The sequence below is a fragment of the Patiria miniata genome, unplaced genomic scaffold (genome assembly GCF_015706575.1).
Source record: "Patiria miniata isolate m_02_andy unplaced genomic scaffold, ASM1570657v1 HiC_scaffold_22, whole genome shotgun sequence".
In the NCBI taxonomy this organism is placed as follows: domain Eukaryota; kingdom Metazoa; phylum Echinodermata; class Asteroidea; order Valvatida; family Asterinidae; genus Patiria; species Patiria miniata.
Genome location: NW_024037061.1, coordinates 13,143,351 through 13,154,996, shown reverse-complemented (window position 1 = coordinate 13,154,996; position 11,646 = coordinate 13,143,351). Strand labels below are relative to the sequence as shown.

The following is an 11,646-nucleotide window of genomic DNA, read 5'->3' as shown; positions in this document are numbered from 1 at the left end:
TGCAGTATTAAGTATTTTATAACTGTAACATGGCTCTAACCTGCTAAAAGGATGTGAACAATGAACAGCCATCAACAATAAAGTGGCACCTGACAATTAAGCCCTGGAATATTACGATAAAATATCATCACAGTCAGGTGTGTATGTGCGGTTGTTTTTTACCCCGAATATTCAAACTGGCAAAAAGCTATTGGAATATTCGGTTGATCGGTAAATATTCGGTAAATTTAAGTATTCTGTATATCCAGGACAGTTGTAGATGCAACCCAATTATCTACCGGTAGCATCAATCAGGACTTATCTTTTCAACTTCTCAAATTACATGTAGTTTCAAACTAAATAAACAAAATGTGAAAAGTCGTACAATACCGTTTTTTTATGTGTTAATTTAATATGATAAAAAAATTGCATTGAAATTTGTGGTAGCGTTAGATCGTGTTTTGTACATTTGTGGGTTTTGATACAATATATTTTAGCCAAAGACATAATCTAAAACCAAGATATGGATTTTTTTTGGTTTTGCATGTTTATTATTATGCAAATCTCAATAATTTGCATTAACCCCCGTTATGGCTAAGCCTAGTTTGAACTTTATTTACCGACACATTCCGAGTGACCTAGTCACAAGTTTTGTTGGTTGTTTCTCCAGCAGCTTGCGTTGAAGATTGACCAAAGATAGACTCGAACCTGCAACCTTTGTTATAACATACCAGGGCTTTACCAAGTGAGCCTTCCGGCCCTACATTATGTTAATGAACTCTTGAATTGTCATAATTGTTGGAGGGGCAAAGTCGTTGAATCACCTGCACCCGCCATTTTGAAAAGATTTTTGACCGACTTTCTTCGGAATCGTGCGGCAACTCTAAAAACTTGTCAGAAGTAAAATAGCAATTTTTTTTTCTTCAAACACAAAGCTGTGAGTTCTTGTATCAACCTTGATAAGTTGTGCAGTAACAGGCTCCACGACGATCACGATTTGCTGGTAAAATAGGTCATTTTGAGTCGCCACACGCCCACACTACATTTTTCTCCACCTAAAATGATTCTGCAAGTTATGCAATAATTTGTGGCGTAAGTCGCGGACTTATGCGTTATGAAAGTTTTTGTTAAAATGTCACAACTGAAATGATGGGCAGCAATAAATTGTGGCACAAGTGGACTTATGCCATTGTGTAAACTGTCGTGCAATCAGCTGCTGGTGTGGTTTTCAGGATGTTACAGGTTCGAATCCAGCTTTAGTCAGTTTTGCATTACTCAACAGAAACCTTGCTAAGATATGTGCGTGGTGAGTTTTTTTCTTGTGCTCTAAAATTATTTAAAATTATACCATTTTGTATTTTAATAGTCACTTATTCTTGTTTGTGTTGCAATTTTTTTTCCCTTCAATAATTTTCTAAATGTCATTGGAGAAGTAGGGTTACAATTTTTAAATGTAACCACCACTTACGAAAAATGTAGTGGGTCTATGACACTATGAGGCAGCAAATGTCTGAAACGCTTTTATGCCAGACAAAATGTCAGAAATGTGGACAATTCTTCAGTTTCGGACATGTTGTCTGGGACAAAAGCGTTTCAGACATTTGTGATTCTTAGTGTACACATGTAGTTGTCGAAGTAAACACGTCGGGAATATGTTCACTATGGACTTTCTTGGCAAACTGAAAAGGGTCCTGTTTGGATGTGATCTAACATTGTGCTGGTCAAAGGCCAAATATTTGTGTTTTGTCACGCATATAACCAAAAATTGATTCAGTTGTTTGCCATATGGCTGAGTATTTTTGCAACTTCAGTTGGGTTTATAATTACTCATGATTACAGCACTTCTCGAGTGGCCAAAACGCGTAATGATCCATGATTAAGAAATAACCAAATCAGTTTAGGTTACGAGTGCCAAAACGTCCCGGAGTTTTGAGACTGAAACCAGTCAAAAAGGTTGAGTAAAAGTAGTTTTGGGACTCTCATACACAGTCTTGAGAGACCCAAATTTTCGGACTAGTAAACGCCCAACAATGACAGCAATTGTTTGTTGTGCATCGAAGTCTCTGCTGCAATATCACTATTCTACTCTGTTCTGTGTCACTAGAAAAAAAGTTAGCAAATGTTCTTTATTTTAAAAAAGTTCTTGTAGCTGTAGTTCTGGAATTCTCGACTTTTTGAAAAGACAGTATACTTATATGAAAATTTATTGTAAGGGAATCCTAAAGTTTTATTTGAATTAACTTTTGTGGACATTTTTTGAGTTTTGTGAAATATTACAGACTTTTCATGTAAACACCTATTACCCCATCAAAAAAAAAAAAATAATCAGCTCTCTTCATATTTTCGGATATAATTTTTGTTAATCCCTTCAAATGATTGAGAAATATATATGTATTTAAGGACAGCATTGTAATTTGCCAAAAGTGAAGATTATGTCACAAAGTACTAAAATGTAGTAAAAGCTAATGACCACGAAGCAGTAATCAGTGATGTTTTAAATTTTATAGTCGAGCTGAACTGTCGAGATTGTACAAAATTAACAGCCTTAATGGCGGCGTCTTATCTTTCTATTGCTGAAATTGGATCAATTAAACTATGTGTATTGAGAAAAAGAGGAACACATTTGTTTAGGTCTGTTGATTGTTGTGTTTTGAACTATTGTATGTACACCTTATATGCAAATATCCAGTCCAACCTAATGGTCTCCACTCGTAACCCCCCCCCCCCCCCCCCAACCAGCCTCCCCTCCCCTTGCCCAAATTCAGGTGATGCTATACCTACGTGGGAATGTTGTGAATTGTTGATCTCCATGCAATTCATTTCTATTATTTACGGAATTGCAACAGGAAATTCACACCCTCCCCTCCCCCCCTCCCCCCCTCCCCCCCCCCCCACCCCCCAAATGCAAGTATGCCCCTCAATTTTCAAATAGATAACATCAATCATCATTGAATAGATTGGCAATATGGATGGGAACTTTCATGGTTGTTGCGAAAATTGCTTGAAATTGTATGGTTACACTGTATTGGATTTCCTGCAACACTAAACAAAAACATTTTTTTTAAATTATCTTCGGATGTCAACGTTGAGGGCGCTATTATTATTCATCATGGCGGCGCCCATGTCACTTGCTGGGAAAGTGGCCGTCGTGACGGGTAGGTTGAGTTTTTTGTCCTTTTAGGATTTCTCTCTCAGCATGTTCAGGCTCCATGATGATTGATGAGGTGCAGCATCTTTGAGTCAATATCAGAGGACGTTTGACCATTAATGCTAGTGTGACTCACGGAAAGATTCCCATATCTGTCCATCATATCTTGACACCCTGCATGCCCTGTCATGCCTGTAGTGTGCACAAACCCCTTCTTCTATTCCTTTTTACTACTGCTACATTGGTGTATGTATATGTGAATTTGTCCATGTCTGACGTTTTTTGTGTGATAATGAACAAAATGTAGATGTTTTTATTTATAAATAAATGTAATTTCTTAATGTTCTTATTGTATCACTGATGTGAATAACAATAAAGGTATTTCAATATATAATGGACTGGTCTGAAAATTTCTAAGTCAAAAGTGTTTTCTTAGTAAAAGTTCGAACTTTGTCCCTGATAATTTTGACTTTTTAGGGCATATTATCACTTTTCGATGGCTGATAGGTCATTTACGGGAAAAAAATACTGATGGCTATAGCTGCCTTGAGTAACTCCAGCTGACATGCTCATATTCATTCACATGCTACATCAGTACATGTGAATGAATATGAGCATGTCAGCTGGAGTTACTCAAGCTATGATGGCTAGATAATGGGAATCTTTCCGGGCCTAAGAATTGATGCACCCTGAATGCGCAAAATCATGTTTCCTTGCAGGGAAAAGTTCCATACTCGGACGTCAATTTATCTGCTGCCAAACAAATTAATTGTCACCTCACCTTGTCATTTGAACCAAGAGAAATCCAGGAAGCTGTGTTAAGGTGAAACAAATTTACTCAAAATGTGTTTTTAGAGCACATTTTGGATGCATACGTCGTGCAGAACTAACTTGAAGCAGCCGGTCAAAACTGATTGTAGTGGCTGAAAGACAGCGGTACGTTATACACGTGACATCAACAACCATGACGTCGCATGAGCCTGCCAATGATAGTGCAATACGTCATTATGAATATTTATTTTCTCATGAATATTTAGTTTATTTCAATGGATACTTCTAATACGTCCAAAGATTGATTATTGCAACAGCGATCGTGCGCGGCCTAGCGGTTAAGAGTCTCGTGTATCAAGCAAGCGTCAGAGGTTCGAATCCCGATGAAGTAACTAGAAATTAAGGAAAGGAGAGGGTGAGAGTAGAGGAGGGAAAGTGGAGGAATAACCATAAAAGATGTAACTTTTGGCGCTAGAAAATTAATTGAAAAAAGTGACGTCCGAGTACGGAATTTTTTCCGATTTGCATGGCATCAACTTTACTGAAAAGGAAATTTGGAGAGAGTTTGTCCAAAATGACTGCAGAATGTTTTTCAAGGTCAATGACTGCAGAATGTTTTTCAAGGTCATGGATATTATAAAATGAACGTTTTATGTTGCCTGATTATTAACCAGCTTCTATCTAGCTAAAACTAAAAGCAATACTAGCAAGACAGAAAAAAAACAGTATAGATTTCAAGACAAGGAAATACAACTTTACAGGAAATTTCAGCATGCATCGCCGTGCAGCTCTAAATAAGTTCAGTATCTGAGATATTCCCTTCCCCCCCCCTTTCACTTTTTTCAAATTTGCCATTAAGAAGCTAGGCAGAGAAATACAGAATGCACCATTGTCATTCAGTTATACTGTTTTATACTTTCAACCACCGGGGAGTCAAGTCAACTGTTCCTACTACTTGCTTGAGCTTGTTTCATGATTGGTTTCTTCTTGTGTTCCACAGGTGCCAGCTCTGGTATAGGCTGGGCCACCAGTGTGCTGTTTGCAAAGCTGGGAGCAAAGTTATCAGTCACTGGGAGGAATGCCGCTAACTTGGACAAGGTGGCCAATATATGCCAGGACAATGGATCTGATCCGGTGAGGAGAAAGTACACATGTCAGACATCTTGTGCATAAAAATCTGACATTAATTCATGGCTGTGACAGTCAAAACGCCATTGAGCAGGGATTAAAGGGACATTGCGGCCCTTAACACGTTTTAAACAATATGATATTAAAGCTATAGTCCATCATTTGCAGCCATCCGAAAAGTAACTGGCGTAATTATTGTTGAAAAACATACTTGGTTGAAAGATAGTAAGTGGACTAAACTCCCTGTGAAATTATTCTTTCTGGCAAGCTGTCTTAAGACACACCGTAGGAAAATTTAAATTAGTAGTTCGTTTTGTTATTCGGCGAAGCGCGCGCAAGCATTGGCACGACGCACACGCGCGTGCAGTTTGCTATAATTCGTCGGATCAGTGCGCGACATCGCGTATAGCTGTAATCGGCTCAGTGAGAACGTGTCTCGGACGCTCAATTCCGGCCCAATTCAAAACATGATTCAGCAACTTTTGATTTGAAATTGAGATCCTAGAATGCTGTTTTTATCGGAATATACAGCTGAAGCTGAGCTGAAACTTCATCAGAATAGTTGTTCAGTATCCTTCATTAGATTTTGAACACTTTTGTTGCTTCAAACGAACAAAATGCACAAATTACAAATGATGGACTATATTTTTAAATGGAAAGAGCATTTAAAAGTAGAATATAAAGGTTTTTGTGTTATTCTTGCGAGAACCATGTGAGAACGAATTTCGGGGTCACAATTTTGTCCCCGAAAAATTGAGCTGTTGATGCTCGATGTGAATCCTGCCACACAGTGATTCGCATTCTTCGGACGTGTAAGAAGCAACATTTGTGTATTGCTGCTGTGTGTATTATGTATCACACACACACAACGTGAACGATACATGGACCACATATATATTTCACCTCTTTTTTTTATTCACCAGTTGGTTGTTACTGGGGATTTGACTAATGAGGAGGACAACCACAATCTCATTCAGAAGACACTGAAACACTTTGGCAAGTTAGACATCTTGGTAATAACATCACCAGTCTTTTCTTTAAAGTTCAAGATGAGATTTGAAGGTTTGCATGGTGGAAAGATACTAAGACATGATAAGTTTGTGGTAGCACCATGTGAATATATCTCTTTTGTGAGTATGTGTGGTTCTGAAAAGAACTGGAGGGACTCAACATTTCGAACAGTGTGCTCTGCCCGTTGTCAGGACAACGGGCAGAGCATACTGTTCGAAACGTTGAGTCCCACCAGTTCTCAGGCTTTTCAAAACCACACATACTCACAAAAGAGATTCAAATCGAGAGTTCAAATCATCTACTTTTAAAAAAATTAATGGTGAGTTGGTGTCCCATTATCTCTGAACCAAAGCACAGCCTTTCAGTTATTCCTACTCTTTCCTTGTTTGTTTACCTTGCTGCTACTTGTCCTACTTGTTTCTTGAAATTCTCACTTTTTCCTACTTTTTTGTCCCACAACTCAAATTCAAAAAGAGTTTCTGAAAGTCAAGGGTAAAAGTTATTATAATCTTTATGGAAAATTAAAAGTTACGATCAGTTCATTAAAAAACATGTTTGAACAAGACAAACAAACTGAGGTGTTTTTTTGAGATTTATGCTGTGTTATTTTGTTTTTGTTTGTTTGTTTTCTTTTCTTTATAAATCATACTTTGTTGCCAAGGGCCTTAATCAAGTTGAAATGCAGCAACATCCTGGAATTATCATCAAAGGGAACTTTTTGCGAAAGTCAAATTACATCTACATTGACCACAGATTAAAATTTAATTTAAATAAATAACCAAAAGAATTAGAGTTCCATTGTGTGTTTCATCAGGTGAACTGCGCTGGTATCATATCAATGGGAACCATTGAAACAACAAGCATGGAAGCCTACGACACCATGATGAATGCAAACGTCAGGTAAATGCAACACTCCCATATATTCCTTTGTCTGTCATTCACTGGTTTCACTGTATTGAGCCACAGCTTTCTTGAATTCTCTGAATTACTGGATTATCTGTGTACTTGACAGTGACCGTTGATTGAAGTCAGCATACATGTACAAATTTGACAATTGATTTTTATAATAATCATAATACAGAGATACCACTTTTCAGGTTTTAACCTGAATTCAGGTTGTTGTTTGTTTTTCAAAAAGTGTGACAAATTAAAAGTGCTGGATTTGGTCTGAAACATCCAGAAAACACATTTTTTGAAGGGGGTAAGGATAGTTTCAGGTTTTTTTAGTAGTGTTTCAGGCTTTTTATTGATATTTTGGTGGCATCTCTGATAATAGATTACCAAATTTCCAAACTGCTCCCAATAAGAAGAACTTTTCCTGGTAGTCCAGCGGATATGTGAAACAATTGTGCAATTTTTCAGAAAAGCATGAAACCTCGCAGAGACATTTAGTTCATGAGACAAATTATTTCAGTTGTGGAGTCATCGCAAACTGAACCTTTTAGAGGTTCGTTAGCCATTTTGAATTTTTTTTTCGGGGGGGGGGGGGGGGGGGGGGGGACTCATTGTGCCCTTCGTTGCAATTTTCATATTTAACAATTGTTGACTGCTGTGATGTGGGATATGACGTTTTGAACACTCGATGGGTGCATGGCACCCGAGGCAAAGTCAACAATTGTTTTGTTATACCTCTGTCTTGGATTCTTTGGATTTTGACAATCATGACAATCAAACGCCAACTCACATGCATGTCGCATGCTCGAAGTGTGAAAACGTGGTGAAAATAGCGTGGGTACCAACGATACAAGCGTTTATTCATGTTTAGTTCCATTATTACCCACCGTGTACGAATCTAATTATATTTTTAATAGTCTACTTTCAGGGAGCATCAATCCCACATTAAGCAATAATTGCTGGGCTCTTCCTTTTTTAAATCCTGCTCTGAAGCCTTCCAAAACCTTCTTGTGTATTTGGAAGGTTCCCAGAGACTTAGATTTATCTCACTGAAGGGCATTATTTCTGATTGTTAACCAGGTCAATATTTCATTTGACGTCGCTGGCTGTGCCCCACCTGATTGAAACGAAAGGCAATATCGTCAATGTCTCCAGTGTCAACGGTCTCCGGGCGGTGAGTAGCCTTTAGAATGCTGACCCAAAATACAAGCCTAATCAGAGAATTTCTCTTGGCAGACATAGTGGTACATTCCCTGCTATTCACTTCTAGTGACCACGGTTCGAATCCTTACTCAGTGCAACATTGGATTTGTTGTGATTTTGAGAACAGTTTTCTTCTAAGAATGAACTCATTGTTCTTCCCTGCCGCAAGCTGATTCCTTCATTTTCTTGTCTCAAAAACAAAGTTCATGGCTGCTTCTTCAGAGAAACATTTCCTTAAGGGTTCTTATTAGCCTATCACAGTAAAGAATTAAATAGTGCGGACCCTTAAAGCCAAAATATTTGCCACTATCAAACATCCAGTTTTGCACGATTTTGATGATTTACCCTATTCAAGAGTGCCATTGGTTTAATACCACACGTTGATCAGGAATGCCAGTTTTCAGGCTAGAGCCTGAATTCACGCTTTCCATCCCTTCACGGTCATGAAAAATAAATCCTTGTGTAGCATCCACAGGGGAAAAAATTGTGCATGCAGTGCCCCATACATGTAGCAATTGCCATGCTAGCTGGATACACGAATGCATCTATTGTAAGTTCAAAGTAGACGTACATGTACATGATGCACACGTGTGGTAATGCAACGTGTATACGGTGTATTGCAATCGTTTTGTGCATTTGCCTATCTTTCACGTGTCAAATTTTTCAGGTCCTGCAGCAAAAACGCACCGGCATCCCAGATTGATGTATTTTGAAGTATTCAGGAACAAAATTGTAACACAATTTCCCTTCATCTTTCTGTCTCACTTTCCAATTATTCCAAAAAAGCGTTATGAAGGAACACTCACAAAATCCATTCATCGTTTTTCTGTTTGGTTAATTAAATTTGTGTTCACCTTTGAATAACAGTTCCCAGGAGTCTTAGCATACTGTATGTCCAAGAGTGCTCTCGACCAGTTCACCAGAGTTACTGCATTAGGTCAGTATTTGCAAATATAATATACATGTAGGTCAGTATATGCAATGTTAAAGTTGCTTTCCCCTTGCTATTTTTCAGTTTCATCCCCATAAAACAGATTCTTTTTCTAAATTGCTATATTCCAGATATGCAAAGGTTATTCAGTTTTAAAAGAGACATCGACTGAGAAAAAAACACCCCATGTTTAGTTATTGAAACTTTACCAGTTTCAAAGAGTTGGCTGCCAGACAATCATTCCTTCTTGCGGGGTAGGTTGGCCCCCACCCCACAATCAGTATCAATAATGACGGACCAGAAGCCACTCTACTTGCAAATTGGAACGGTTTGTGCCCTAAAACAAAAAAACCTTTTTTTCAAAGGGTTGCAGCCGTCCATAGAAAAAAATGTTTGGTTAAAATCAAGTATAAAAAATCCAATTTACTGAAGAGCAGGGAAACGCATCTTTAATTTTTGGTTGCATTTACAATAAAGTTGTTTAGATTTTCCTTTTGAGTCTTAAAACTGAGTCAAAACAGCAACATTAAGAAAACCCAAAGTCCACTTTTAGAAGTGTTCATTGTTCAATACGAGATGAGCCTTTTATTTTCAACCATTAAAGTAGTGTCATACAGTTTTTTACTAGGTGTTTCAGATATGAACTTTAAAAGGGGTCTGTGGAAATTATTAGGTGTTATAAAGTCCTTTGTTAATCACCAGCAGTTGGATTTCAATGCAAATAAAAAGAAAAAAATTTCTTATATTTTATCCCATATTATTAATGCATTGCTATTGTTTTTTATTTTGTTTTCAGAGCTGGCGCCAAAAGGAGTGCGTGTGAATTCAATAAAGTAAGTGTACAGCAAACTAGATTTATTTACACTAACAGTGGCGTCATCAACCTACCTGATTTTGTTGTTGAATCGTATAAAATTTTGAATTACAAAATTGTATTTGTTACTATTTCTTTGATAGCCCCGGTGTAATTGTAACCAACTTGCAGAAAGCTGGAGGTCTTGATGATGAAGCTTATGCAAAGGTTTGTCACCTTATTTATCGTCTTAACTCGGAGGGTAAAGAGTTGTTATCGAGAAATATTTCTGGTTGTTTTCTTTCCTAAAGTCTTTGCCCTCACGTAGTGATCTGCTATTTCCCGGGTTGACAGAATTGTTCAAGTTGCAGAATTTATACTTCAGTATTTATACTCCATTCATAAATACCTGAGACAGTTTACCCATTCCTTTTGGTCGAGAGCCCGTCACGTGGTCAGTTTTAAACGGTTGATAAAACACAAACTGGTTTTAAACACTTTCCGGTGTCACATGAATTAGGACTCCTATGAAATCTGGTCCCTTTAATTCTTTTATTGGTTGAAACCTCACAATCTTCACTTAGGCATGTGCAGTACCACCAATGAGTATTTCGAAGTGTTCTAAATTCACTCTTTACCGGCACTGCCACGTTTTTGCACCACATTGTGTAGTATGTGCCACACGCGAGCCAATCTCCATATAAGGAGAATTTTAGTACTACTCGCGTGAGGCAAATACCATAAACATAGCTAGAGGGGTGTTTCACAAAACATAAAGTAAAATTGTTGAACAAAATTGTTGGAATTTTAAAATTTTTGACTAGATTTGACTTTCTGACTGAAAGGTATTGATGAATGGGAGTAAATATGTGCTTGGCCGATAATGGCCCTCGCCTTTGGCTGGGGCTATTATCCACGTCTAGGCGCCAAGCGGGGGTAAATGTACTTGTTTAAGTACTTTTGTAATATTCACCCTGTACCTTCATCACCAGTTTGGAGAAAAAAAATTCACTTAAACTCCAAAAAGCCACTTTAAAAAAACAAAAAACTGACCAAATGAATACATTTTTCCCCACAAATTGTCATGTGCAGTTTTTAGAACGCACAAAAACCACTCACGCCCTCGGGCGACCCGGGCAGCCAGATGAAGCAGCCAATGCCATCGCTTTCCTGGCGTCTGACGCTGCGACGTTCATCACAGGAGCTACCCTACCAGTGGACGGGGGACGGCATGCCATGTGCCCTCGATAAAACGAAACTTGGATGGTACAGAGAACTGTAATTAGTCCATCACAAGTCAAATCATAAGCCAAAGAACAAGTAAAATCACAAGTCAATGTTTGTTAGAGCACAAGTAACATGGGATGAATAAAGGCATGTTTTTGTCACAGTTTGTTAGTGAAAGTAAATAACAAGCAGGACAAGTTCTTGTTTTGAACTAGCGGGACGGTTCTTATTTGAACTAAATCTACAGAGTGAAAGTAGACACAACCATGGCATTACTGCAAACCAAGCTGTATCGATACTCCACCATGCATGCAAAGCCTAAATGTTATATACGTATTAGCTTATGACTTGACATAAATGATTTGTGGTGGACTTGTGATGAAGTGACACAACTTTGGGTCGATGTTATTTAATTTCAAGTTTTTTAAAGGGCCTGTCACATTATATGCGCTCTCATAGGAGACCTAACGGCGACCATTTTTCCCCATAAATTTAACAATCGTACCGAGGACGCAAGAAAATGAGTAAATGACAACTTTCTGTCTCAAAGAAGCTCAAGCT

General features: G+C 38.0%; 1 protein-coding gene across 1 annotated transcript; it reads left to right on the top strand.

Moving 5' to 3' along the window:
- The first annotated feature begins 3,035 nt into the window (after window positions 1-3,035).
- LOC119730875 (3-oxoacyl-[acyl-carrier-protein] reductase FabG-like) lies at window positions 3,036-11,530 on the top strand. The gene is made up of 9 exons (XM_038203939.1): window positions 3,036-3,134; window positions 4,899-5,032; window positions 5,950-6,039; window positions 6,852-6,937; window positions 8,012-8,105; window positions 9,002-9,071; window positions 9,862-9,898; window positions 10,023-10,086; window positions 10,951-11,530. The coding sequence occupies exons 1-9, from the start codon at window positions 3,056-3,058 to the stop codon at window positions 11,107-11,109; spliced, it is 813 nt and encodes a 270-aa protein (XP_038059867.1). The 5' UTR covers window positions 3,036-3,055; the 3' UTR covers window positions 11,110-11,530.
- Window positions 11,531-11,646: the final 116 nt, after the last annotated feature.